At 40.6% G+C, this 25,174-nt stretch overlaps 1 protein-coding gene across 5 annotated transcripts in view; it reads right to left on the bottom strand.

Annotated features, from left to right (window-relative positions):
* ptprfa (protein tyrosine phosphatase receptor type Fa) overlaps positions 1-25,174 on the bottom strand; it is a 206,526-nt gene that overhangs the window by 58,853 nt on the left and 122,499 nt on the right. For all 5 annotated transcript variants that reach the window (XM_066691835.1, XM_066691834.1, XM_066691837.1 and 2 more), the window contains exons 5-10: positions 24,205-24,393; positions 17,264-17,374; positions 4,884-5,153; positions 2,786-3,367; positions 2,093-2,226; positions 1,063-1,207 (exon numbers count right to left, since the gene is read on the bottom strand). In XM_066691835.1, the coding sequence (XP_066547932.1) occupies positions 1,063-1,207; positions 2,093-2,226; positions 2,786-3,367; positions 4,884-5,153; positions 17,264-17,374; positions 24,205-24,393 (1,431 nt within the window). The remainder of the gene's footprint in view (positions 1-1,062; positions 1,208-2,092; positions 2,227-2,785; positions 3,368-4,883; positions 5,154-17,263; positions 17,375-24,204; positions 24,394-25,174) is intronic.

Here is a 25,174-nt window from a genome sequence, read left to right as displayed (position 1 = left end):
CACAGGGGGCTACAGCTGACAAGAAAAACAAACGGCTTCGAATAAATACAGATTATTTTGGAAACCATCATAAATATTTCAATATGCTTGGTTTTGTTTCTGTTGAGAGAACAGCGGCTCAGCCTTTGCCACGTGAAAGTAAGGAAAAAAGCTTGTGTTGAGGCAGATTTGTTTCTCATTTATTTCATTAGTACAACGAAAACTGTTGGTCTATAGAACTGGGAAAATGGATCATCACACCGCAAGATCTAGACTTATTTATACACAAATATATTTAGTTATTTGGTGTATGGGCAGAACTCAGCTGTGAGATGACTGTAGACAACATGAGCAGCTTATGAATTATGAGGGAAGATAAATGGAAATAGAGAAAGCCATGCAGACTCAGCTTAGCTTTCTTTTCACCCATGAAGGTATTGTACATTTAACATTTACAATACTAACAATATGTGAATGATTCTCAGCCATACTGCCAATTAAACATGAAACTCGGGTGATTTCTCATCAGACACCTATATCTAAGGGCTGAAAGGACATGGACAGGTGAGTTTTTATAGAAACCTGTCCAGATCACAGTTTTACAGCTCGCTCTGGCCCTCAGCTTTCCTGGGGCCTCTGAGTTGTTCTCAGGTGACCTCCTACCTGGCTAGGAGGAAAGGTTTGAGGCCTTGATAAAATAAAGTGTCTGTTAGACTATAGGCTTAATAATTAAGATTAATATAATATAAATTAATTAATTAATATAAAAATCACAAGCGTCCTATTGAAATGGCTGGCTGCTTATTACACGTTTTTATATATTTATTTCTCTTTGAGAAGAAAACATTGATTAATTAAGTTGATTAATGTACACAAGATGCACCTTCTGCCACTGTCAATGAACAAAGAAGGCCCTTCAAAAACACTGAAGCAGAAATTGACAAGGAGCTATAATAGATTAGACAAACCAAAGAACACATATATACATTGCTGCCCTGAAGACGCCTGTATGGGATAAAACGATTATTTCCTGTGTGCCTGCTGTGAACGCTTGAAAGTGTAGTGGGAAGGGAAGTGACTTACTGGACTGCGCAGTCTTGGCCTCGATGGGCTGAGTGTACACCCCCAGCCCCATTTCTGAGCGGGCCGCCAGGGAGAACTTGTAGAGCGTGTCTGGCTTTAGGCCCTCCACCGCGTAGGAGCCGGCTGGGTTGAAAGTGACATGGATCTGTGGGAATATAAACACAGAGGGGGTCAAATCATCTCTCCATTTTAAACCTATTCCATTCATGATCGCATTCAATCCCGATAACAGCCATGTTGTATAGGCAATTGTTTGTTCCCCATTCAGTCTGACAAATATTTGTGATTTTATTTACTTTTTATGTGATATACATATTATAATCTAACAATTCAATTCAAGTATGTCTGGCATCAAACAGAACGAGGCAGTAGCAAAGGTAGGAAAGGAGGGGATGAAGAAGAAAAGAAAATCACACCCTGGATTCACGATCATTTACAGGTGTACATCAATATAAAACCCTCTGAATCAATCAACTGCCTCCAGCCTCATGGAGCCGTCAATGTTTATAATGATATATTGATTTGCAATTAGAGAACAATCCCTATTATGGGTCACCCAATTTGCAGAATATGTCGGAAAAGGTTCAACTGTATTCCTAGACAATCGATGACAATCGTGTGTCTCTTTAACGGCAGCATCGGTTATCAATTTCTTCTCAGCCACCTGACCCTGTCACGAGTCTCTGCTACCTGTTTAAAAAACCCCATTCCTCTGACCAAGGCTGAATGGTGTGTTTAAAGGAAGAAAACAAACATGAGCAGCATTCTGACAAATCGCCCCATGAATGATGGAGAATTTGTTTTTAAATAAAGCATTTTATCCACCAAGAGAGCAGGTTAGCATCTATCTCCCGGCATCAGCTGCCTGATAGAACATGTCTGATATGGATATGTATTTTTTTATTTCCAAGAAAACTAAGATAGGCAGACGTCTTTTTCCTCTCTACACAGTTTACCAGGTGGGAATCAAGTACGTGTCGTCTCGTACGCAGATACTTTTTGCAGATGTGTTCGAATGGCGGTCCCATACCTTATTTCCAGAATCTCCCTCCCAGTAAATCAGCTCGTACTTGGTGATCGGCTCCTGCACGGGCCAGAGCCACGTTAGCAGGATCCTGGTGTCGAGCTCTGCTTCTGCTTCGAAGCTGGAGGGCTGGGCCGGGACTGTACACAGGAGGAAAACAATGAGACACGGGTACACGGCAAACACCCGTCTTGAGTACTTGTCTTCAATTCAAAACACAAAATGTACTCTTTACAGTTCACTTGGTCACAAGCTTGAATCTTTAATTTGGAAGCCTTAGGTATTTTAAAATAACAGGATAGTTACAACGAGCGCGATACTAAGAAATGGATGTTCCTACATTGAGGTGTTTATCAATATTAATTACATTGCTTAATCAGTGCAACCTGCTACCTGATAAACACAAGTGTCTTACTGCAATGGACCCATCTTTTAAGAAGTGGAATTCTCATTGCCCCCCCATCCAAATATTTTTAAACCGTGATTCATCTCTACTCCTGCAATGTTTTTTTTTTTTTTTGCTCCAGGTAGGCTGAGAGATTTAAACAGCAAGTGAAGTCAAGCCATCTAAACCTGACACCCTTTGTGAATGAGAACAGGTTTCCTTAGGGCTTCATCTGACCTCTCCAAACTAATCAAAGGCAACAGGATGTGGGACGGCCTCTCAAGAAGTGGGCCTGATTCCGGGCTGTGACTCACCGCCTTGCTGCGTCTTGACCTGGAGCACGTCGGAGGGGGGCCCGTCTCCCACAGACGTGAAGCCCAGCACGCGGATGCTGTAGGTGGTGTCGGTGACGAGGTTGGAGATAGTGGTGAGGCGGCTGTCGTCTGTGTTGTGCTTCTGCCAGGTGTTGAGGGGCGACTGCAGGTTGGTGGTGTAGTAAACCCGGTAGCCTCGGATCTGGCCGTTGGGCTCCTCTGGGGGCTCCCACTGGACCAGCATGGTACTGGCGCTGAGCATACGAGCCTGGACGTGCAGCGGGGGTGAGGACGGGGCCTGCTCCCCGGTGCGGGCATCTACAATGTCACTTGGAGGGCCTCGCCCAATGTTGTTGACCGCCATCACCCGGAACTCGTACTCCGAATACGGGCTCAAGCCGCCGATGCTGTAGCGAGTGGTCGCCACCCCGTCCACTTCCTGGAAGCCAAACTCGGAGGATTTGGCTTTGTATTGAATCACATAGTATGTGATGGGCTCCGAATTGCCAGAGTCCCATGTGAGGGTGACGCTCGTGGCTGTGGTTTCAGTCACTATCAGGGCCGCGGGGGGCTTTGGCAAGGCTGGGGAACATTATAGGACATTCAAAGGAGGCATTGAAGAAGAAAAAAAAGCACAAAAAACAACCTTAACTAGTGGAATGACGACTTGATATGAGATATTCAGTTAATTTTAGTTGATGGTAACAAGAAAACAGAAACAAACAAATGTTTTTTTTTGCTCACTTGCCACCCACACTTTTTACTACTTTCTTCTGAGCCGTGAAAGAACACAAGTGGTAACTGACAATACTCTTGCTAAGACAATTCAACAGTATCAATAATCTCAGGGAAGAGAGATGGAGAGAGCGCTTTTTATCTATCGATCAGCAGTCTCTCTCGCAGCCTTCTCACTGGTGACGGGGAAAGCAGGGGGATGAGACTCAGTCTTTGTGTGTCGAGCCCAAAATATTTTTTTTTATAGTTTTTGTTGCTACTTAATACCCTTTTTATAGGACAGCCATATGTCCCACAAATAATAAATTATATTTTATTGTAGTGGTACTTGTCTTAAGAGGTATTAAAAGCGAGTATTTTAGAAGCCATCTCAGAGGAAAATCTGTCTTTTTTTGTATATGACCATTTTACCTTTCACTCGCGAATAATGCCGAGCTTGAATATTAAACTATTTAAGAAAAAACGGATTTGACTGCTGGCTCAATGCTTTTTATTTATTTATTTCTAAAGAATGCACTGGCTGCACAAAACACTTTTTTAAATGTTCTTGCTAAAGAGTCTGGTTACAGCACACTGAATCCATATTAATGCACCCTTGAATGCTACAAGGCTCCATAAGACGCTCTGATGTTTCTTTCATTTACGCGCTGCAGTGTAAAATGGAAAATTCCAGCATCGTAAAAAAAAACTCCAAGACAAATTACTTATATTGCTTCTGTGCTTTTTACATTTATTGCACCGACTGAGTCCGAATCGATCACTTCAAGAGATACACTGCAGTCTGTAACAGCTTACATGGTATGCATGTGGCCATTGAGACACTGTCTCTGTAAAACTCAAACGGTTCCACAACTTCAATAAGGCGTGAGTTACAAACGTCTGTGCTTAATATTAATATCTTAATAGATCTGTACAAATGGTTCGCCCCATAGAAAATGGTAGGCATCGTTACATTTGTAATAACACCTCAAAAGCTTTGAGTTTATTCAAATGTTTACTTCAAATGTTTTTGGTACTTTCAAGTGTTTACATGTCATTTTGAAGCACAAATAGAGTAGTTATCTCAATTCCAGTGAAAACTGATAATATTTTATTGAATGAATTTGTAATAAAAAGCTGATAAGACTTAAAAACAGTTGAAATTCCAGCACCTACACTATTCCCAAACAAGGGAAAAGGGCAGGCAGGTTGCAGACTTGACGTCTAGAAAAATAAACATGGATCATTAAAGACGTACATGCACGGGACCATCTTTATAAGTCAGGTGTTTGAGTCAGCTATAGGGAGTTGACTATTATATTAGGTCTCCTCCCTTCCTAGTGAAAACCCCCACCTCACCCCCACTTTGTGTCTTTGACCTTACCTTTGACGGAGATCTGTGCTGTGGCCTCAATCATGCCCAGTGAAGAGATGGCCACGCAAGTATAGTTGGCGGACTCTCGGATGTTGGTGAGCTCCAGCACGTTGCGGCCCACCGGCATCTCGTCCTCTTTGGTCAGCTCCACCACTCCTGCCATCCACTTGACGTAGGGCATGGGGGCGCCCACTGCCACGCAGGTCAGGTTCACACTGCCCCCTGGCATCACCTCATGGTTGGTGGGGGGGATGGAAAAGCGGGGAGGGACGCGCCGGACTGCCAGAGAGAACAGAACAGCAGGTAGGAATGTGGCAAGGGTGCTCAGGGCACTACACAGGCAAGGTCACCTCTGGCTGTTCACTGGCAACTGAAACTGGCGCTCAAGGGTCAGGCCCTTCAGGAATTTCAGGTGGCTTCAATTAAGTATTTTCTGCACCGATAAATGCTTCTCACAGGCTTAATCATCAACCGTGCATTGGTTACATTATTTTGCTATGGTCTCTTGTGATAGTCTGCATGTGTCCAGAAGGATGTGGAGATATATATACAAAAGAATATACATTTTCTATTGAATCTGCCTATCAGAAGACAAAGGTTTGAGCAATTAAATCGTCACCTTCTGTAAAACGTCTGACGTGTCCATTAGAGGCGGGACTCAGGAGGAAACATTTAAAATAGAAAAGGCAGGACAGTTTTCAATAGCGTTTAAACAACGTTGAATGTATCCATCTCTAGCTGGAGTTTTCCCCCCTTTGGTAGGAAAAAGCGGTGACTGCATATGTTTTTTAAGACATATCACATGGTTGCTCTCAGCCCAGAGCCTCGGAAAGAGAAACAGTTAGCAAACAGCTGGCAATTGAGCCCCTCAAGCTGTCCTCTGAAATGGTGGCCCCATATAGTCATTTTTGATGCGTTATGTCACATCTTGGCTCCAGACCAGTTGGTGACACATTCTTTGGGGCTTTTTAGTTTTTTTTTCCTCTTTCTGCACAGGTCTAGCAGCACAATAAACTTGAGGATCCGTTATGCAGATCAGTTGACATTAAAAGGGGTTCCCATGGATACACACACGCCTGTTGGTGCGGCTGAGAGATTGAATTAAAGTAAGAGGAACTAATGGTGCCAGCCTGAGGAAAACAGGATGAAGGCAGCTTTACGGGCGGAGAAATGAGGCGGAATATATCTGGTCATTCTAATGTAATCTGCAAGACCAATATAATAATGCAGAAAAATATTAAGGAAGAAGGGATAAATCACCTAAAAGTTAAAATGAAATCATAAGCAAAAAAATAAATAACACCGTCCATGAGAAGAGGTCATGGATAAATTAGAAATCAGGTTAATAATCTGAAACATGTCATAGAAATCTTCAAACCAGATACGAGCCATTCGTATTTCTATGTTGTATGGACTGTATTGAAAGGTTCTTTGTTATGCAATGGTGATTACTCCTTTGAAAAGCACTGGGGTTTTGGTCACAATCCCAGAAGGCCTGGAATTAGTCTGAACATTTACAAACATTGCTATGGGAACTGAGAACTAATGTCAGTTGGTTCAGAACAGCCAGAGCCTGGGCTCTTTTCATTAATCTCTTATTTGTCTCACAACACATACATCGTCTGTAGTTCTTGTATTCAAGGACTTTAAAAGAAGAGACCCCAACAGACAACTGTATTTCTTGCCAACTTTGTTACCTCTTTTTCTTTTCAGTTCGTTCCTTGCGTGGCCACTAGTCACAAGCTGTGCTGAGAAATAACCTGCCTGTGTACGAGTAAAACGATAATGCCCTGTGGGCTTTTCTTTGTGTATAAAACATACTTCATAACATAGTACATGAAAAATCAAGCATCTACGAAAGCACTAAAGACTATTTAGTGTATTTCAGTGAAAAATACAATGTAAATTATTGAAGTCTTAATATAAAGGTAAGTATGAATTTACTTCATTATTGTCTTACCATAACACACTTACTGAAGGTATTTCATTATTTGTACTTCTTATTTTTGTTTTAAGTTAAGCTGATTATGTTACAAAAAAGTAGTGTCTTGAAACTTTGTTTTTTTAAAACAGGCCGGGACAAAGTTACCTCTTAAAACAAGAAAGATAGCAACGTTTATGTGACTTGAACAATACAGGTAAGTTCCAGGTCTTGCTGCGAATAAAACATGATAGAAGACAACATGTGGAATCTAAACATTTGGATACTATCGTTGTATTAGAAGGGCAGTGCACCCTGTGTTCCCATTACAGGGAAACAGTTCCCATGACTTCGGTTAAGTAATTATATTATTAAAGTCCTTTTATTTATTTGGTTGTATTGTATCTATTAGTTCATAGTTCCTGTGTTTTGTTGAAATAGCTGCACATACAGCATACACCGAGCATATTCTTAAATCTGTTTACACTGGTGTATGCATGACTAACAAGATTCTCGATTCAACTTTGAGAATCCGGATTCCTCCATTATAATGTTCAGGCTGACCACTTTAAGGTCAAAAAAGCTTTGAGAAAAAGGCTTCAACCGTGGTGATGATGTGCCTTTGTATCACCAAGAGAACCTGCAGGATTAACATGCTGGGCTAGCTTTAAAAAAACCAACAAAGGTGAAGTTAGTCAATGTGTAGATAAACAGAATGAAAATACTATTACCCATGGACATGGAAATGGCTCACCACAGGATGACTATCGTTAAAGGGCACAGGTCGGCAGGAATGCCACCAGCAAGGAATCAGGCAAAACTAACCCACTAACTAACTAAATTTTTTTTTTTACATTATTATTTTTAACTAATCATCTCTCAAACAACTGAATAGGAAATGACTGTGTTTCATAAGATGTGAATGTATATGAAGCTGGCTTGTGCAAAGCAAACCGTGGTTGTGAATCCATTCATTTCGCATGCTGCAGGCTGAGGGAAAAAGTCACGGGGAGAACGGAGGGGACGGATGCAGTTAGGGAAGGAGGGCCGGGAGAGAAGGGTAGAGCAGTGAAGCGGTTTGCCACTACATTTTCAAGCACACATGCAGACACTCAGGATGCAAAGCAAGTCTCTGCGGTTTCGCTAAACATTGCAGTGGAAGCATGCTCACATGAGTCTGACTAGGAAAGACAACAGGAAAACTATTCTCCGCCGACCCCCACCTCTTCCCTCCCGAGAACAAACAATTCAAAAAGGTCAATCCTTGCCATAGTAACAAGTATGGTTTACGCTGGCTGTGCATTAGCTGGCTGTCACTAGATAAGTACAATAAAGCAATCAAAGACTCGTGTTCTGTCCTGTAGCTTCAGAGATGAACTCAATACTGGGGGAAAGCAAACACTGACCTACGTGTATGTCATCTGAAATACCGTCTTCAATGGTGGCGTGGAGTGTGACTCACAAGTCTAATTACTTTGGGAATTGTAGTTTGGTATAGCTCAGTATCTGTACCCACAAGGATATTTTCTAACTGTCTCATTTAGAACATCTTTCAAAATACAAAAAATGCTCTACTGCCACAAAGTCTACAAATGGGCAGCTAATGGCCGTCAGAAGAGCCCTCACTCTAGCAAACAAGATGTCTGAACGTCGCCTCCCTGACTCTTGCCTCTGTCAGGATGCTGAAACGGAGATGAGACAGAGGATACATCGCAGGCCATTTTACGCAGCTCGTGGGTAAAATGAACAAACTTTCTATCATGAAAGATGGGAGAGAGTACAAACAAACAACATATATATATATATATATATCAATGTTGTATATATATCTGAATAATTGATCATGCATTAAAATGCACTGGGATGCGATTGTGGAGTGAGAAATAGTTATTGATTGCCCTGTCCCCTTCACTTTGGTAGCTGAGGTTCACCTTAATGGTTTTGGATTCTACCATTACCACTCCGATGACCTCACTCCCAAAACAGCCTGCTAACTGTACCCAAACTCCTCTCCGGTTTCATGGGAGAGATTGGGAAAAATCTCAGACGGGACCCCTCGAGACTTGAGTAAACCCATTCTCTTGGCAAGGTCATTTTTCCAGCATCTATTTAATCTGTCAGAAGGGCTCTCCTCTCACCCCCGATGAAGGCTGAATTTCATGGAGGGCAGCAGTGCTGGCAACGTTTTATTGTTATCAAGTTCAGCTGCTAATAAATATTTCAGAGAGTTCAACACACGACGAGATCACCTAAGTATCCTCTTGGATGAAAATCCATATGGAAATTCAAGTTGATTTTATGATGATTATGATTATTATCATTATTATGTTACAAGGTATGCTTTAGTTTAGGCCAAACCGTTTCAGATTTTTGAGCAATACTTTCTGCTATCTTTCTGTAATTCTTATTTTAATTAATTATTAGTTGCTGTAGCTACCTTGATGCATTTGGGAGTTTTATAAAATATACAACTTGGCACTGGACTTCAGTAACTATTCTGCCGTGTTGTCTGGAAGGAGAACATGTGAAATCACTGTTCCGCTGTCTGCTTCCGGCAAACTCGTTTCCAGGACACAGCTCAATCAAGTTAGTACAGTTTATCTTCAGGTCAATGTAAAAGGGATTGCAAAGAAAAACAACAACGTAATGGTTTTATATAAATATTAAACGCTTGGAAATACATATTAAGGAACGGGGAGTACAGGCTGCTGTTGGGAGGTTGTTTTGTTTATGAAGCTTAATCTTTGCATTGGTGACCAGATACAGATAGTAAGAGCAAGACAGAACAGAACACAGAGAGAGAGAGAAAGAAAGAGAGAGAGTGAGTGTTTGTGTGTGTGTGTTGGGGAGGGGGGCTATAGCATATATATGTTGAGAGGGTAAAGACATATCTGTATTCATTGTGTGACATGTTAATGGTAATGCCAGCAAGCACAGGACGAGCCAGCTTTATAATTTACATTCTCTCACTGTAATTTCTCTGATGAAAATAACACAACATTAGGGATAAAAAAAAAAAACGGGACGAAAGATCTTCATCGTCAGGATAAAATAAATCTCTAATAAATGACCTGAGAGTCTAAGAAGTAATAATTATCTGCATGAGAGAGCGGCGAGCTTTTTCAAGTCAAGGGGAAGAGGCTAGGATGTAATTATGAGCCGCAAACAAATTGTTAGGAACACAAACCCCAATTTGAATATTTTGAAGCTAATTTCGGGTTTGGCAGAAAGCAAGGCTAGTGCTGCCTTAAATACAGAAAAGAAAAAAGAAAAAAATGTGTTGTTTTACCCTTGCTGATAATCACTTTTAGAGCTTAACAGAGTTGCTAAAAAAAAAGTCTCTAACAGGACATGTAATTATTTATTTAGTTATTTAGTTATTCATTCTTTTATTAATTTATTATTATAGAAATAAAAATGTTTTTTCATTATTTACATTTTTAAACTAAATAAGTAATATCCAAAATAGCCATTGTACATTCATAATAAATTTGCTTTAGTAATATTTAATAGTGTTTAATATTAATATTTAAGTTTACAATTGAACAATCTAATACTTTCTTAGCTTAGATAAGATTCACATCTAAAAAAAGTCTGATAAAAACAAATGTAAACATTTCCCTCTCTACACCACATCAGATATTAATTTTATTAATAAATACAGAAGCCCCAGACACAATATAGTAGCACTCATTACTCAGTACTCATTCTGGTAGTAAGATTGGAGGAACGCAGTCCCCTCCCTCAAGACCATTATTGTGAAAATCGCTGTCTGAGTTCAAATTAGATTCAAGCTGATAATGAGGAGGTTGTCTTATGAATTTGGCTTCCAAAGAAATGGGGGGGGGGGAAGCAAGGCAATCATGTGGGTTCTGCAAGTAACTGTGTCTGCCTAGACGACCACAATTGCCAATTTATTTCTCTAAAGGTGGGGGTTAAAAAACAACAAAATGGGTGAATGTAATGCAGATCCAGTGCAGGCAATTGAAAATAAGAAAAAATGCTAAGCTATAATACATTATTCTCATTTGAAGAGGTATAAAAAAGTAGATCAGGATTATAAAGTATGACAATCAGAGCGTCTTTGTTCACGTGGACAACAGGAGACCCATGCAAGCATTCTAGGAGGCATCACAGGAGGGTGGGTTTAGCAAAGCAGGGAAAGATGCATTGTGGGAGGTCGGGGCGGAGGCTGTGCCCCGAGAGAGAGCCGGCACAGGCCAGCAGCCCCCCGTGAGGCGCCGGCTCTCCTCTCCCTGCTGCAGTCCCCACTGGGCCTGGCGTAGGAGGATAAGAAGTGAAAAGGACCAACCTTCGCGCTGATCTGAGAGGTGAGAGTTTGGTTTGTTTTTTTTGGATGGCAGGGTGCGATGGTGATGGACGAGGGAAATAAATAAAACAGAAACAAAAAGAAGAAGACAAGGAGAAACACAGAGAGAGTAAAACAGGCCAATCTTCGGCTTATCCACACAAAAAGAGAGTGAAGAACGAGATGGAGGCTCACACAAGACAATACGTCACAAACTGGGGACAGCGCATTCATCACACACCGGCTCACGTCAACTCAGCCAAACACCTCACGCAGTCCCGGCCACCAGCGCTGAAAGAGGACGCTCAACTCTCCACTCATGGCCACCCAGACTCTATTACACACACAACACCGACACACGCTGCCCAGTCAGACTATCCAATTGCTTTTTATTCTGTCCACTGGCTCCCTTTCGAAGCAAAGCCACCGAACAGGATGAAGTCTGGATTTGAATACAAACGGCAACAGTCATACACATTCACTCGACTCAAGTGAGTCCTCACACCCAACATGGCTTTATGCTGCACAGCAATGAGGTAGAGACATCCAGACATCGACGTGAACACGCATACACTCTCGCAAAAGCAGGGTGATGTGCCTTTGCCAAACACACTCCCACAGCCCCACACAAACACACATTGGTACACAAAGACAAAGCAGGACACTATCTATATATCTGGGGGTGGAATTCAAACACATTAACTTGATTGTTAACTCAGAATAAGTTACCTGTTAGTTCCAAGCCCCAGGTATATTAACGACATACATAATACATTAGATGATTTGAACTTACACAAGATATTATGTCAACATGGACACATGAAAAGCACAGGTGAACACAACCACACAACTCTCTCCATTCACACATTTCTTTACAGGAGAAGCACAGACGTGTGCGCTCACATATACAAATTGCATACATGATTTTGCACTTCCCATGGTGATGGAGTCCTCAGTCATAGAGTCATAAAGCATGAGCACTGAACATAATGAAGGAAGTCTAAGAAAATTGTTGAAAAAAAAAAAAAAAAAAGACCAGTGAACCTTCACTGAACAGACACCCCCTCCCCCCTACCCATACATGCAGATCTCAGAACTAGAAAAGGCTAAATGCAGAAATCTCAAATATGTGGTGTCACACGCACCTGGATAAAGAGAGAGGTTAAACAAATGACAACAATTGCATATAAAGAGAAGTGTCTGTGAAGAACAGATAGATGATGCACTGAAAATCCCTTATTTTCATCAGAGCTGCGGAGGGTGAAGATTAGTAGTGAATAAAGAGTACTAAGCATCCGCACAGTCACCTTTTCTCAAGGGTTTGGTCTGAGCATCTGGTTTTGGATCCATCATCCATCAAAGCCTAATATAAAATCCCCACTAGATGTACCGTCTGGGTGAGAAGCAAGGTATGTTTGTTCCGTGCAATTCTACCACACCACATCGATTTACAGCCTCATGAGCAAGAGAGAACGAAAGGTAGAGTGACCCAACGTCTGGCCACGATTGTCTCGCTGTATAAAAAGGACCTCATAAAGACTTGAGTTGTTTCATAACTTCTTTTCAGCTCGAGCCACATGAGGTGTCGGTCGAGTTCTCAAAGGCAACTGTTCAATACATCTCAGAAAACATTATTCCCTTTGTGATTCTCCCAGTCCTCAATAACTTGGTTTATATAGCAAATAAAGAAAAAAGGAGTCATTCTCAGTGCTCACCAGGCCGGTGTAAAAATTGAAAAACAGAAAAGAATATGGACGCCTCCACATGCTATTTCGGTGCGTTTGTGTGCGTGAGACTTCAAAACAGTGATTAAAGCATATAGCCCAGGCATTCTTTTGGCAAAGCGATGGAGAAATGGGAGGGCGGCAGTATAATTAACTTATTTACAGACATTATGGAAATGGCACAGCCTAATTTAGCTGAACTCTATGAAAGAGCAATTTCTGTGGTTGGAACCTTCTTCTACAGCACAATTATGGGCCACTACCCCTAGCCTGTGTTGAAAAGCACCTAGTGTCATCTGTTATCTCAGCCTGAATATCTTTATAAAAATAAAAACCCCGGCTGCGATTCAAAAGCAAATGCATAGATCCACAGGCGTGCGCACACACTCTGGAATTCATCATCTGTGATCTCTAAATAAAATTATATTTACCCTACCTGGAAGACCCAAGCCAGCTGATTAAATTGAAGATTAGTGCAGTGGTGGCTAAAAGCACTCAATTGCACTGTATAAAAGGAGAAGGCATTTCAAGAGATTTTTTCCCCCCAGACATCTCTATCTGCTTGATGCAAAAGGGTTCTGCTTATAATCCACATAAATTTATGACTAGAACAACACTATCTAGCTTATTGTGAGGATTCTCCCCTTTATCTAGATTTACAGCTGGGCTGAACTTAGCCACATTTGTCATAACTTAACTATGGCAGCCTTGATGGCACAATACTCTTCAAGAGGTTAGTTTAAACATTTTAGCCTCCTTTGCTGCTTACATCCTAGAGGACATCTCTTCTCCCTCACATTATGATGGCAGGCACTGTAAGAAGCCTTCTCTCTTGAAATCTTAAAATTAACTCGTCTTTAATATCGACTTGACTATTCCGCCAGAGGTAGGAAAGCAGAACAAAGGAAGCATGTAAAACGTTTTCAGATATATCCTACTATTTTGTTTTGCTTTATCTGGCAAAAGTGATTTATATTTTGTGAATTCATGCATTAAAAAATATTAAAAATATCATATTAACATTTTTGGTGCTAGATCTTTGGATGCAGATTTTAACACAGCACAAATTTGACACACTTTCGTTTCCTGTGTAATACAAGGCAAAAAAAAAAGAGAAAATACAATCTGAGCACAACTAAGAAGAGCAGTGGCATGGTTATATCCCACAAATTGACCCTCCTGGGTTTTAAAGATTAAAAACAATATCTATGAAATGGAACGAAAAGTCATGCAGAACCACAGATATCAATTAGGATTTAACTGGAGCACGACAATCCCCAATCCCTATACTCAGCGAGACGGGCTCTCGAGACTCTGACAATTCAAACATCCAGAAAATATCGCCTTCAAGACATGTACCAAACCTTTGCAGCAATAATAGGCAGGGTGACCTTTGAGTTCACGATCTGTCAAGTAAAGCAGTCACATTGTCGTGAATCACAATGTCACTGGAAAGAGCTGAGTCAGACGTTTTTCCCCGTTGTGCAACACTTTTCACGACCATTATTATTTTATTTTTTTTGCATTCTGTCAGCAGTTGCGAGGAGAGAACAACAATAATTCTCCCTTTAAGGCTAGCCACTACTGACATGAATTCCTGGGGTGATGTGTTGAACTACTGGATATATGCAGTGCCTTTAAGTCACTGCCTCCCCTGGAAACTTGGAGAAAAAACTGTGTGTGTGTTTGTGTGGGGGGGGGGATCCTGATAAATTTTCATGTATTTCTTTATATTTGATGGCCCTCATTAAAATCCATTATAAATACAGCCCAACTTATTTTATAGCGTTCCACGAGACCAATTACATTTATTTCTGGATGGGAATTTCTTTCAGGAACACATTTATTGGTTAGTTTCTTAGGAAATTTGAACATCCCACCAAATACAATATATTATGGATTTATTAGCCTTGCAGAGGGCTATCTAGATGATCTGTGAGAGGCATTTGTATAATTAAATCAGAGACATGTATCCTTACGTGCCTCAGTACAAATGAACGGAAAAAAAAGAACATCAACTAAACAAACAAGTCCACCTGGCAGTGACAGACGGCCACACATTGCAATGTCTAGTCTGGCTGGTACAGGGAGGCGGCACGCCGAGAGAAGACTCCTGCACTGTTTACCGAGTTCCCAGCGCTCGAGATGTGTAGAGCTGTTTAGTGACTGTCAGCAAACCAACATGTTAAGTCTGCAGAGATGTCTGTGCACGCTACGTGATGTTCGACTAACAACAGGCAGCATCTCCACATCTCCTCGAGGAGTTCTCAGGAGGTTCCAGAAGAAGCCTTTAACTTAGAAAACCCTAAGAGCCAAATCAGCCCTGATAGTCTGCTACCACAGCTTGAGGAGTCGCTCAAATTAAGTCTTGGTCTGAATAAATGCATCTAGTTGTTTGTCTTTCCTAAAAAAACAGACAATCTGTGTTCCATGGGGAACATAGGATTAAATTGCTAGCAATTAATGTGTTAAATTGCATTAATTTCACACAAAGAGATATAAACACGCAGAACTATGAAAGATAGTAAAAATAAAAGAAAAATCTTTCACTGTTTCTGGTTTGGTTTTTCATTAATGGTTTATGGCAAATACATATAACATAACTGGATTTACTGTGCATATTGTTGTTGATTTTATTTTGGTTTACTTTCTCTTTTTGTTCTGCTGGTCAAGTACACAGCAATGCAGAATGGAAGAATGTCCTACATTTATTTTCCAGTGTCCTCTCACAGGGAAGAAAATCAATACAGTCAATGGCAAACCTACAGACTCTTTTTGGGTAAATTGATTAATTTAACTAAATCGTTCTGCTGCTGTGCGCCTCTGGTTACAGTACATTTATAAAGATCCAGGCTTGTTCACTTCAGACTCGCCTCAATTAGAGTCGCGTTTAACTCCCGTTTACAGATATAAAACAGATTAGTGAAACCGCCACTCCCTCGGACTGTCATAGTCTTCAGGGCAGGGGAACGTCTGTTCTGTCGTTTATATAGACAAAGTCTTACTAGTAGAGCAGGTAGAAAGGATAACATATGAAAGTTTTCTAAGTAGTAACAAGTGTGGACAGATGAATAATCTAGGCAACATATGACCTATGAAAAAGCAGGTATGACATAACTTTACAACCTATATATAATCCCTTTTTCAAGTGGAAGAGGATAACACCTAGTGGATATTATCTGTTTCTTGTCTGGCACCACTTAATAAGACTAATTAGGTGTGACAGGCGCAAGATGAGTGGCTTTGAATTTGGCACCCTAACAGACTGTCCGAGGAAAATGTTGCCTCTTATTAAACACTTGCTTGGACAGAAGTTCTCACAGCTTTCCCCCCCACCACCCATCTCTCACTGTATGTAAAACAGACTTCCATTTCCGTGTTAATTACTTCCACAGCACACAAGCTCACTGGGAGCTGTCACATGGCACCTCTGGCAGGCAGCGATAAAATGGATATCACGGGCTTGGCCTAAGGCATGCATTCAACCTGATGAGAGAGAAACAGTGATATCTGAATTTCTTTTACTTGTCAGTTAATATTGTAATGAAATCACGTACTGCTTCTCCCGAACACCCACTTCTGGATGAATAAGTAGTCAAAAGCACACTAGTAAATGCCATTTAGACACATTTAAAAATCTTATATAGTATGAGTGTTGTAAGTTGCCTTTGAGAACTTGCAAAGTCTGATCTCCTGGATGAAAAGCCATATATCTCTATAAATCTAGAAAATTAATGATGATAACTATATGAATTGACAGCGTGCGATGACATCTTAACTTGTGTCAGGGATTACCATTCCCTCGTTAACAGAAATCAGAACAATCTACTATATTCTCTCTGTCCTCCCAAACTTCACTTGTAACTTTCCATTCATTTCACCCGCATGTTGCATGTTATCTGTGTACTGTGTACTGTGTCAAGTGTCAGGCCCGGTTGAAACAAGCGACAGGACTGGAATATGTATGGTTCGAAAACAGGGCAGAGCTTTAGATCAACATATTCATTTTACAGACGTACACATTACAAAGACGGAACTATTGCTTAAAACCAAAAATAGGTGTAAAAAAAAGTGTAACAAAATACATCAAAGCTTCCGGTCTTGGCAAGGCAATCTGTGCTTAAGAGTCATAAATGCATAATGTACTGTTTCTATTGAGCAGATCAATTGCTCTTTATTTGGCGATCTAACAGCAAGGATAGTTTTAAAAAACACATCACTGTTTGCAACATGCCACCCTGCAAAAGGAATATCAGCAGTTTTACATAGATGTGTAAAATCTGTAACATCGTCAACCAAGCAGACGCACACTTTAAGTAAAAAGGTTTTTGCTTTTGAAAACATCACACAGTAAAGCGATGCAGCCGTCAGCGATTCCACTCAGACACACATCAGGCTTTGCTCTGGACGGACTCTCGGAGGGGTGGGGTCTTACCTCTCACGTAGAGATTGGCAGGGGCGGAGTAGCGGGTCCCTGCGCTGTTGGTCGCCACGCATTCGTACTTCCCCTGGTCGGACTCCTCGCTGTTCTCGATCTGAAGAGCTCCTGTTTACAGCATAGAGAATAGGGCACAGCCAGTTAGAGCCCTGTCGAAACACCACCAACACCAACACGCTGAACGAGATGTACGCTGAAGAACAAGCAAAATCAGGACGTTTAATCTTGAACAAGTGAACTCAGGGAGGCGCAATGTGGTTGCTAGTGTGGTTTGTCAGGAGAAGGAATAAATAAAGCCAAAACAGCTGAAAACATTAAAACAAACCTAAACATTGACAACAGTGAGAAGGAATGTGTTATGTAGTGGAGGGGAATTGTAATACGGTCAGCACTTCATTTACAGATTGAATATATGTATTCAATGGGAACTTATTGAATCCATCAATGGCCCTCCATTTAAAAAGCAAACTTTTATTTTTTTGGCCTTTTGATGTGCAATCTCTCTCCTTCCTAGCAGAAAACGAACAGAGAACAGCTGATGAAGCATGCTGTATATTCCAGTACGTCTAGATTGCAAAGAATTGCCCGAACGCTAAGCCATCACTGGGACTTACGGCCTTTTCATCAACAAGAGCTTAAACAAAACAAAAAAACTAAAAAGAAAAACAACCGCATAAGGGAACCACAGGAGACGAGCAACTGAAATCAGCAACTGACAACAGTAGAGTGGTGCTCGACCGATGTGGATTCTCTATCCCCACACCAGGGAAGGATGTGTATGCAATTAATCCACTATCAATATTTGGCATTTAGCACGACCTCTTCCTTTTAAAGAAAACGTGGGATTGGACCGTGCCTTGGGAATGGCAGATTTACCGTTGTCTGGCTACATTCTGGCTATCTTGCCACATTGTTCAAAGTTGTCTTGAGGTGCATGAAAGCAAGTAATCGGCTCAGATGCTCCACTGAAGTGCTTGGGTACGCTATCATTTTCAAGTTGCGATTTTGTATCTTAAACACAATGCCATATGGCTACAAAATATTTATCTGACAGCTGCCAGTTGGGAGAGTTAGACAAAAGACAAAGGCAAACACAATCAATGACACAGAAGTCTTTAAGCAAAAAAAAAAAAAAAAGCACACATGACTTACGGAGAACACACAGGAAATTAATTAATTAATTAATTAATGGAAACTAATCTTCCTTTACTGCAGAGAGTTAAAAAGTAAATGACTGACCCACACCTACTGCTATTGTAGGTAATGAATTTCCAAAACGAGAAACAATTAACTTTAACTAGGAGGGGCTAATTAACCAGATTAGCAAAAGGAGAACTCAATATGAATTAGCTGCTTCCACTAACCCCAATTCCGTCAGCAAAGGACTATTGTTCCTGCTCTGTAAAGCTTATTTGAAGGACAGCCAAGCCTAACTGCAGAGAATGGGCTTTCCAGCTATCTCCCAGCCCCACTCTCCTCAGCCCCTTAAGCAAAGTGGGAGCGGCTCCATATCACGCTTGGCTGTGGTTTGTCAGGAGAAGGAGTAAATAAAAACAAATAATACCAACTCTCTCCGTGGAAAGTAACTGCTGCAAACCTACCAGATAAACCGGCAGCAAATTGCTAATGTGAGAATTGTACTGGCACTGATTTTGATCACTGCTTTACTACAATTCGCGTCAGCCGTTTCTCTTTAAAATTAAAGATTAAATTCAAAAATAGCTATATAAATAAAACATAAAGCTTTTTCATAGATAAAGGGCAATGTAGTCATTTTGGACAACTGAAATCTATATACAGCTGCATACAAACAGATTACAGAAACTTACCTCCCATTCCTTTGGTTTTGATTTGCTTGGTTTACTGTATCCTATTTTTCTTTTTAAAATGTGATATATAATGTAAGACAGCTACCCTGCTCTATGAACACATTTGCTGTAGAGCAGCTAAACACAACAGACTTGTTTTATTTTATTTCTTTGAGAGAAAAACAAAAAAAGCAGGCATGCAATTTATAGACGGTGAAGCACATTACGGAAAAAATATATGTAGAAATATATTTCAGAAGGATCCCAGAATGTTATGGAATGAATGGTTTCATTACAAAGAATGCTCATTGCGGACACACAAATTAAATAAATAAACGGATGCATGACATCCAACGTGGATCTGGTGCAGTGAGCAATCAGTGCTATACGATCAAAGTGTTTTCTTAACTGTAACCTGACTGGCTCGAAACCAGGAGAGCTGATAAGTATCTTTCGCTCATTTTCAGGGGAAAATTGAGATAAAATTTGTTTCCCGTACAGTCTTACACAAACACACACGCATACACACGCATACACACACACGCATACACACACACACACACACACACACGATGACTCTGTGTTGACTGCTGTGCAACCTCATTAGTAAGACCTTGTGCCTTTTTTAACAGGCCCTTGTCCTTCTGTGATCTCCCAAGCTTGGTTCAAACAAAAGCCAAATCAAGTTTTGACACGAGAACATCCTCTTGGCTCTTACTAAAGAGGTTAGTCTGTATGATTGCTCGATCAGGGCACCATCAAGCCGGTATTTTTCAAGCAAGCTATGTTTCTTTAAATAAATTCAAATATTTGCATGTTTAAGTTCCCTCACAGCACCAGAACCCAGTCCATAGGCAAGCTCCACAGGTATGCTGACACATTCACTGCTCTTCCCAGGAGCGATTTGAAAGGTGCTGACAAATGAGTGTGTTTTGACTGACTTTGGTGGATTTCTTTCCTTTCCTTTTTTTTAAATTCAATTACACTGTAAAGGGGTTAATCGACAGCTGCAAAGGCAAATTCTCGCATTCACTGGCATTCGTTCCTAGACTTTTTCCAAGACTTTACAGAGTTGACACAAACCTCTAGTTCACTTTTAGGAGACGGACCAAACTCCTGTGTTCGTACGATAAGGAGTCATAGCCACAAGCTCATATTCCCATTACTTACTGCTCTGTCTTCCAGGAAGAATTTAGCTTTTGTATGACAGTATAACATACACCTTTCAGGATGTGGAATGCAGACATTTTTATCTCTCCTTTACTACCCAACCCCTGTACCTTAACTTTTGTTTGCCGTGTCAATCACATCAACTCAAATGTAAATACCGTGCTTTCAGTGTCAACTACTCAAAAACAGTTTCATGAAGAATGCCCAAAATGTTCTTCTTGTTTGCAGCTGGCCTTCAAATGTAACCCCCTCACACCCTCCCTGCTAAGTAGAGACGGTCTGCTTCCTGTTAAGTAACCCCTTTACAAAGTAACATTTCGATGAATGGTTTAAATAATATCTTGACTTGGTTTCTTTTTTTTTGGTTTCTTTTATTAAAAAACAAAACAGAACAACAACTGGATGTGTGCTGAAGCAGAGGGAGTGTTAGGGCCAAGAGAGAGTTGGAAATGGGAACAGTGGTAGGAGACGAGGGGATGGAGTGAGTTGACAATTCAGGGCACTTTTCAGCATTCTTACCTCTGATTGGTGTACCACCTGGTGAGGTAATTTGAATGCAAATAAGATTAGAGAGAAGCGTTAGTAAAAAGAGAAGAGAGAGAGAGAGAGAACGAGTAAAACAACAAAAGAAGGAAGCTATCTAGAGTAGTTTGAAAAATTTCCAGCCTGAGTGAAAATAATGAAATAAATAAAGAGATAAATAAAACAAAATAGAGAAAGGCTGATGCACAGCAAACAGGTCAGAGCGACACTCTCGAGAGGTTAGTAAAGCATTCAGTTACAGTGCATCTGTGGAAGTGTTTGGATGGACTTCATTATGGCCTATCTTCCTCAGGTCGACTAATCTAGGAACAGACCACAGTTGGGTGTGAATGACAGCGCTATTATTCTTCCAACTGGCAGTTAAAACTGGCTGACTTTGGCTTTATCCTGGGCTGTCTCAGGTGTGCTTTATCGTGTCTCTGCCAAAGAAACGAGAAACTCCCAGCCACTGCTTGGACAGGCTGCTTACACCGACCAGAGTGACACGAGAACAAATGGTAATGTCATCCGCCGTTACCACGGAACAATGGCCCCGTTATCTCAGAAACCCATATTGGCAGGAGACAAAATCTAAATATGATCGTTTACTGTAATCTTTTCTTTGCTTTCCATAATTTCCCTTCAAATTGAACCTGCTCTTCCCAGTCCACATTAATTCCAGGAAGTGCTGCTGTCTAGCCAACAGCATCATAAGGAACGTTCCTGTAAAAGATCGGCCGTTATGACACCACAGTCTGTTCAGATTACTTACATTTAAATATAGGATTACATATGTGCAATAAGAAAAACTGTCAGACAGCTGGTTTGCCTTTAATAACAACAGCTCTCAGTCAGCTGATTTACTGTTTAAGAAGATTAAAAAGTTTATAATAAAAAAAGAAAAATCCTAAACAAAACAGCCTGGCTTTATTTCTTGACTGTATCCACTCAAGTTTGGTTTCTCCTCCAAGTTGTTAGTAAAGGGACATGTATGCATATCTGGTTGTATGCGTCAGGAGACGGGAATGTGTTGGTTACTATACAGATACTTCGATCTGAATAATAGGCCAAGCACTTTCCACCCAAAAGAGGAGTATAAGAGATAGGAAAGGGGGTTGAAAGAAGGAAAACGTCCTTAAGCCGTGTGGTTTGTGTGACAACACAAGATACAGTAGCTTGCAGGAGGTTTTGCGCACACTGAAACCTGTCAGAAATACCTTCAGCCCCTTCCTCGAGGAGAACTAGATATTTTGGGCAGATACAACACTGAACAGCAATTGCTAAGTTATCATTTGACAAAAGAAGGTATTTTTGCACAGATTTCAAAGTAAGCAGGTTCTATATGAAAAATAGTCATGTTTAAATGTACTATATTTTCTCAAAGACCTGTAGCATGTTTGTAAAATATTATCCAACGGTCAGCAGTTGTGTGTAGTTTTTCACATTTTATGTATAGTGTCTTTTTCTTCTTAGTTTTTAATTCCTTTGGGCATTAACAATTCCGGACATGGTAAAGAGAAAATAACCTGCGTTTGTGGTGTGAGGCGTCTCTCTGTTAATGCGAATGAAACGATGCCATCTGCAACGGGTCGGAAAGATCTATTTTTTAATGATGGAAACTGCAACCTTTAAGTCTTCGGAACGCATGCCACTTAAGCTGATTTTTTTTGTTTGATCTATCTTAATAACACATTATGTGGTCCTAATGCATCCGTATTGTAAACAACTGTCTCAGTCATGCTTTTGTTTTCTTTCTTTTTTTTCCATACAGAGTGCTTCACAATAAAGGGGACTTGCAACGGAAAACTTTCAAAGTACAAATTATTCAGGCTTGATGGTCCATTAACTTAACTTCATTACACCGATCAAGACAACAGGATAGTTTGGAGGCCTTATTAAGACAGAAACAGTTTCAGAAGAACTGGGAATTAAATATCAGTTTTGTCTTGTTTTGCTGATATACAGCTCTTCAAAAAACTAAAAATGTTAATCTCTTTCTGATCCTGTTGCTGAAGAGATCGGTTAGCGTTTATCGTGTGATCTTTACTGTAAATAGAGTACAAATCAATAGCCACACACTTTCGTTAAACAACATTAGCTGTAATGACTTTAAGCCTCTGTTTTGTTTTAAAGGGCACAACACGAGTTTAATATAAAGTAAACTAAATTTCTAGTGACGAGTGTTAAAAGGTCACAAATTGAAAGCCAAAGGCTATTTTCAACGCACAAATCCAAAGTACATTAGATATTGAAGGTATTTATTGTATTGCAATGCTGGTTATATTTCAAAATCCTGAGTTGTTCTGTTTAAGCCAGAGGGTCCCCAAAGTCAAAATTATCATCTATGTCAAAAGTCCTGCTGGAAAAAAAGGCCAGCTTGAATTCCGTAGTTGAAATAATGTAATCAGACGATGCTATGCTGTAGTGATATTAATAATATATAGTGTGTTTTTCCTATCATTGGAAATGTCGGGGAGAATGGAGACATGTCTTTGCACAGCAAAGAAGCTGTGAACCTCAAAACTAGGATTTATCCCAAAGAGATTTGTTAGATTTTCTTTTCCTTGGTTTTCTTTCTTTTTTTCCTACTCGGAAAAGCGTCAGCACTACCTTTAAAAGCTGGGGGACAGGCTTTTGGTTTGGAGTGCCCTGACATGTCTCTGGATCTTAGTCACACGCCATTTAAAACCCCCAGTCCTCAGTCACTGGCAGCGGATGACTAATCAAGCGCAGTCCGGGCAAAGAAATGATTTTAAATGCTTTGGATTCACACCTGGTCGGAGAGGATACGGACCCTTAGAAATTTTTAATTCTGTGACCTGGACTTTCATTTGGTTTCGTTTATTATTATTTGGTTTCCCTTCATTAAAGGGAGAAACAAACTAAGACAGTCCACGCTGGAGAGAACGAGAGAAGACAAACCCCAGACAGCACTGGAGTCACTTTTTTTAATCGGTGGGGAAAATAAAGCGGAGCTGGGGTCTAGGAGGCCCTGTTTTTCCGTTCATTTCCCCTGCAAACACACGCTGTCTTCTCTGTGTAATAATGAGCGTGGCATTATACTATTAGCAAAGACATCATCAAGATTAAGCTCTGCTTGCACTAGAGAGATGCAAAGGTCGCAGCGTGTGTTCTCCAACTGCAATACCATGCAGGTAATTAGTGCTCAAGTCGGCATGTGAAAATAGAGCATCCATTTGGCTAATGGACCAAGTTTTAGTAGCAATTACCTTCGGAGATTTCATTATGATATTTTCATTCCGTTTTTTCCGCACTGTTTGTTTTTTTGTTGTTTTTTCTTCCCCCCTCCGGTTGCTGGACATTATACGCGCAAGAGAGGGCTTTATGTAAGTTACAGGACTCGGAGAGGTTTCAGGCTCCATTTCGGCTCACAGCAGGGCCGTGCTGTTAGGGAGGGGATATAGTGGAGTGCTTTACCTGATCGTAGCTGCTTTATTCTCCCGTTGCTGCTGGCTATATCCACCGGCAGGAAGTCCTTAAACCAGGAGATCTCTGGGTCGGGGTTCCCGCTGGCTGCGCACAACATGGTGGCTGTCCGCGTCCTCTCCACCACCTTCAACTGGGGTCCCATGTCAATGGTGGGGAACCCGTGAGGTATCTGGTTCTCTGTAATAGAAAGATTCGTGAAATGTAGCTTATGGTGCAGATACTATATTCTGTCAGGCACTTTAAAATACTCAGAATCAGTTATTCGATTTATTTATTAAGATAAACAACCAACAGAAGACAGAGTAATGTGATGAGCACAGCTGGGCAATTCACACATTTTAAATTCTTCATGCACATCAACAATAACAACAAAACATTCATTACACTCCTCAACAGAAAAAAATAAAGAAACACCACTTGTTTATTCTTCGAATCTAGGAATGTGATCTTCAGGCACGTATTTGTGTTGCTGTGAAAACTGCTGTGACTGCCGAGATCAAAACGATTTCTACCCTAGCTGGTAACTCTAAAAAAACAACACAACAACGAGGATGTTGAAAAGCAAGAAAACCTAACCCCAAACAAATTATGTACAAAACAACATTAAATGAATGTCTTTCATCCCCAGAAAGTTCACCTCCAACCTGTGCCGAGGCAAATAACACATTTCAAAGCCTTCCCTGCTATAGGCCTCTACGCCTCCTGCACCAGGACTTTTGAGATTAATGAGAGCAAACAGATAACATTTACAAAAAGATGTAGGACACAAAAAAAAACACATTTGAAAAAAAGAGAAAGACACAAATTCTTCCATCTAATGTTAATACCAATGTTACAACATCATGCCTGTAATGAAATGTTTCTGAAGAGCAGGTCTGTCTCTATGCGCGTATTATAATGCAGTTGCAAATTAAGCCAGGTGATGACACAATCCTTACAAAATATACATTCCCATAAA

Source organism: Amia ocellicauda, chromosome 19 (genome assembly GCF_036373705.1).
Source record: "Amia ocellicauda isolate fAmiCal2 chromosome 19, fAmiCal2.hap1, whole genome shotgun sequence".
Lineage (NCBI taxonomy): Eukaryota > Metazoa > Chordata > Actinopteri > Amiiformes > Amiidae > Amia > Amia ocellicauda.
Note: the sequence above shows the minus strand (reverse complement) of the source record. Positions and strands in the feature narration are given on the sequence as shown.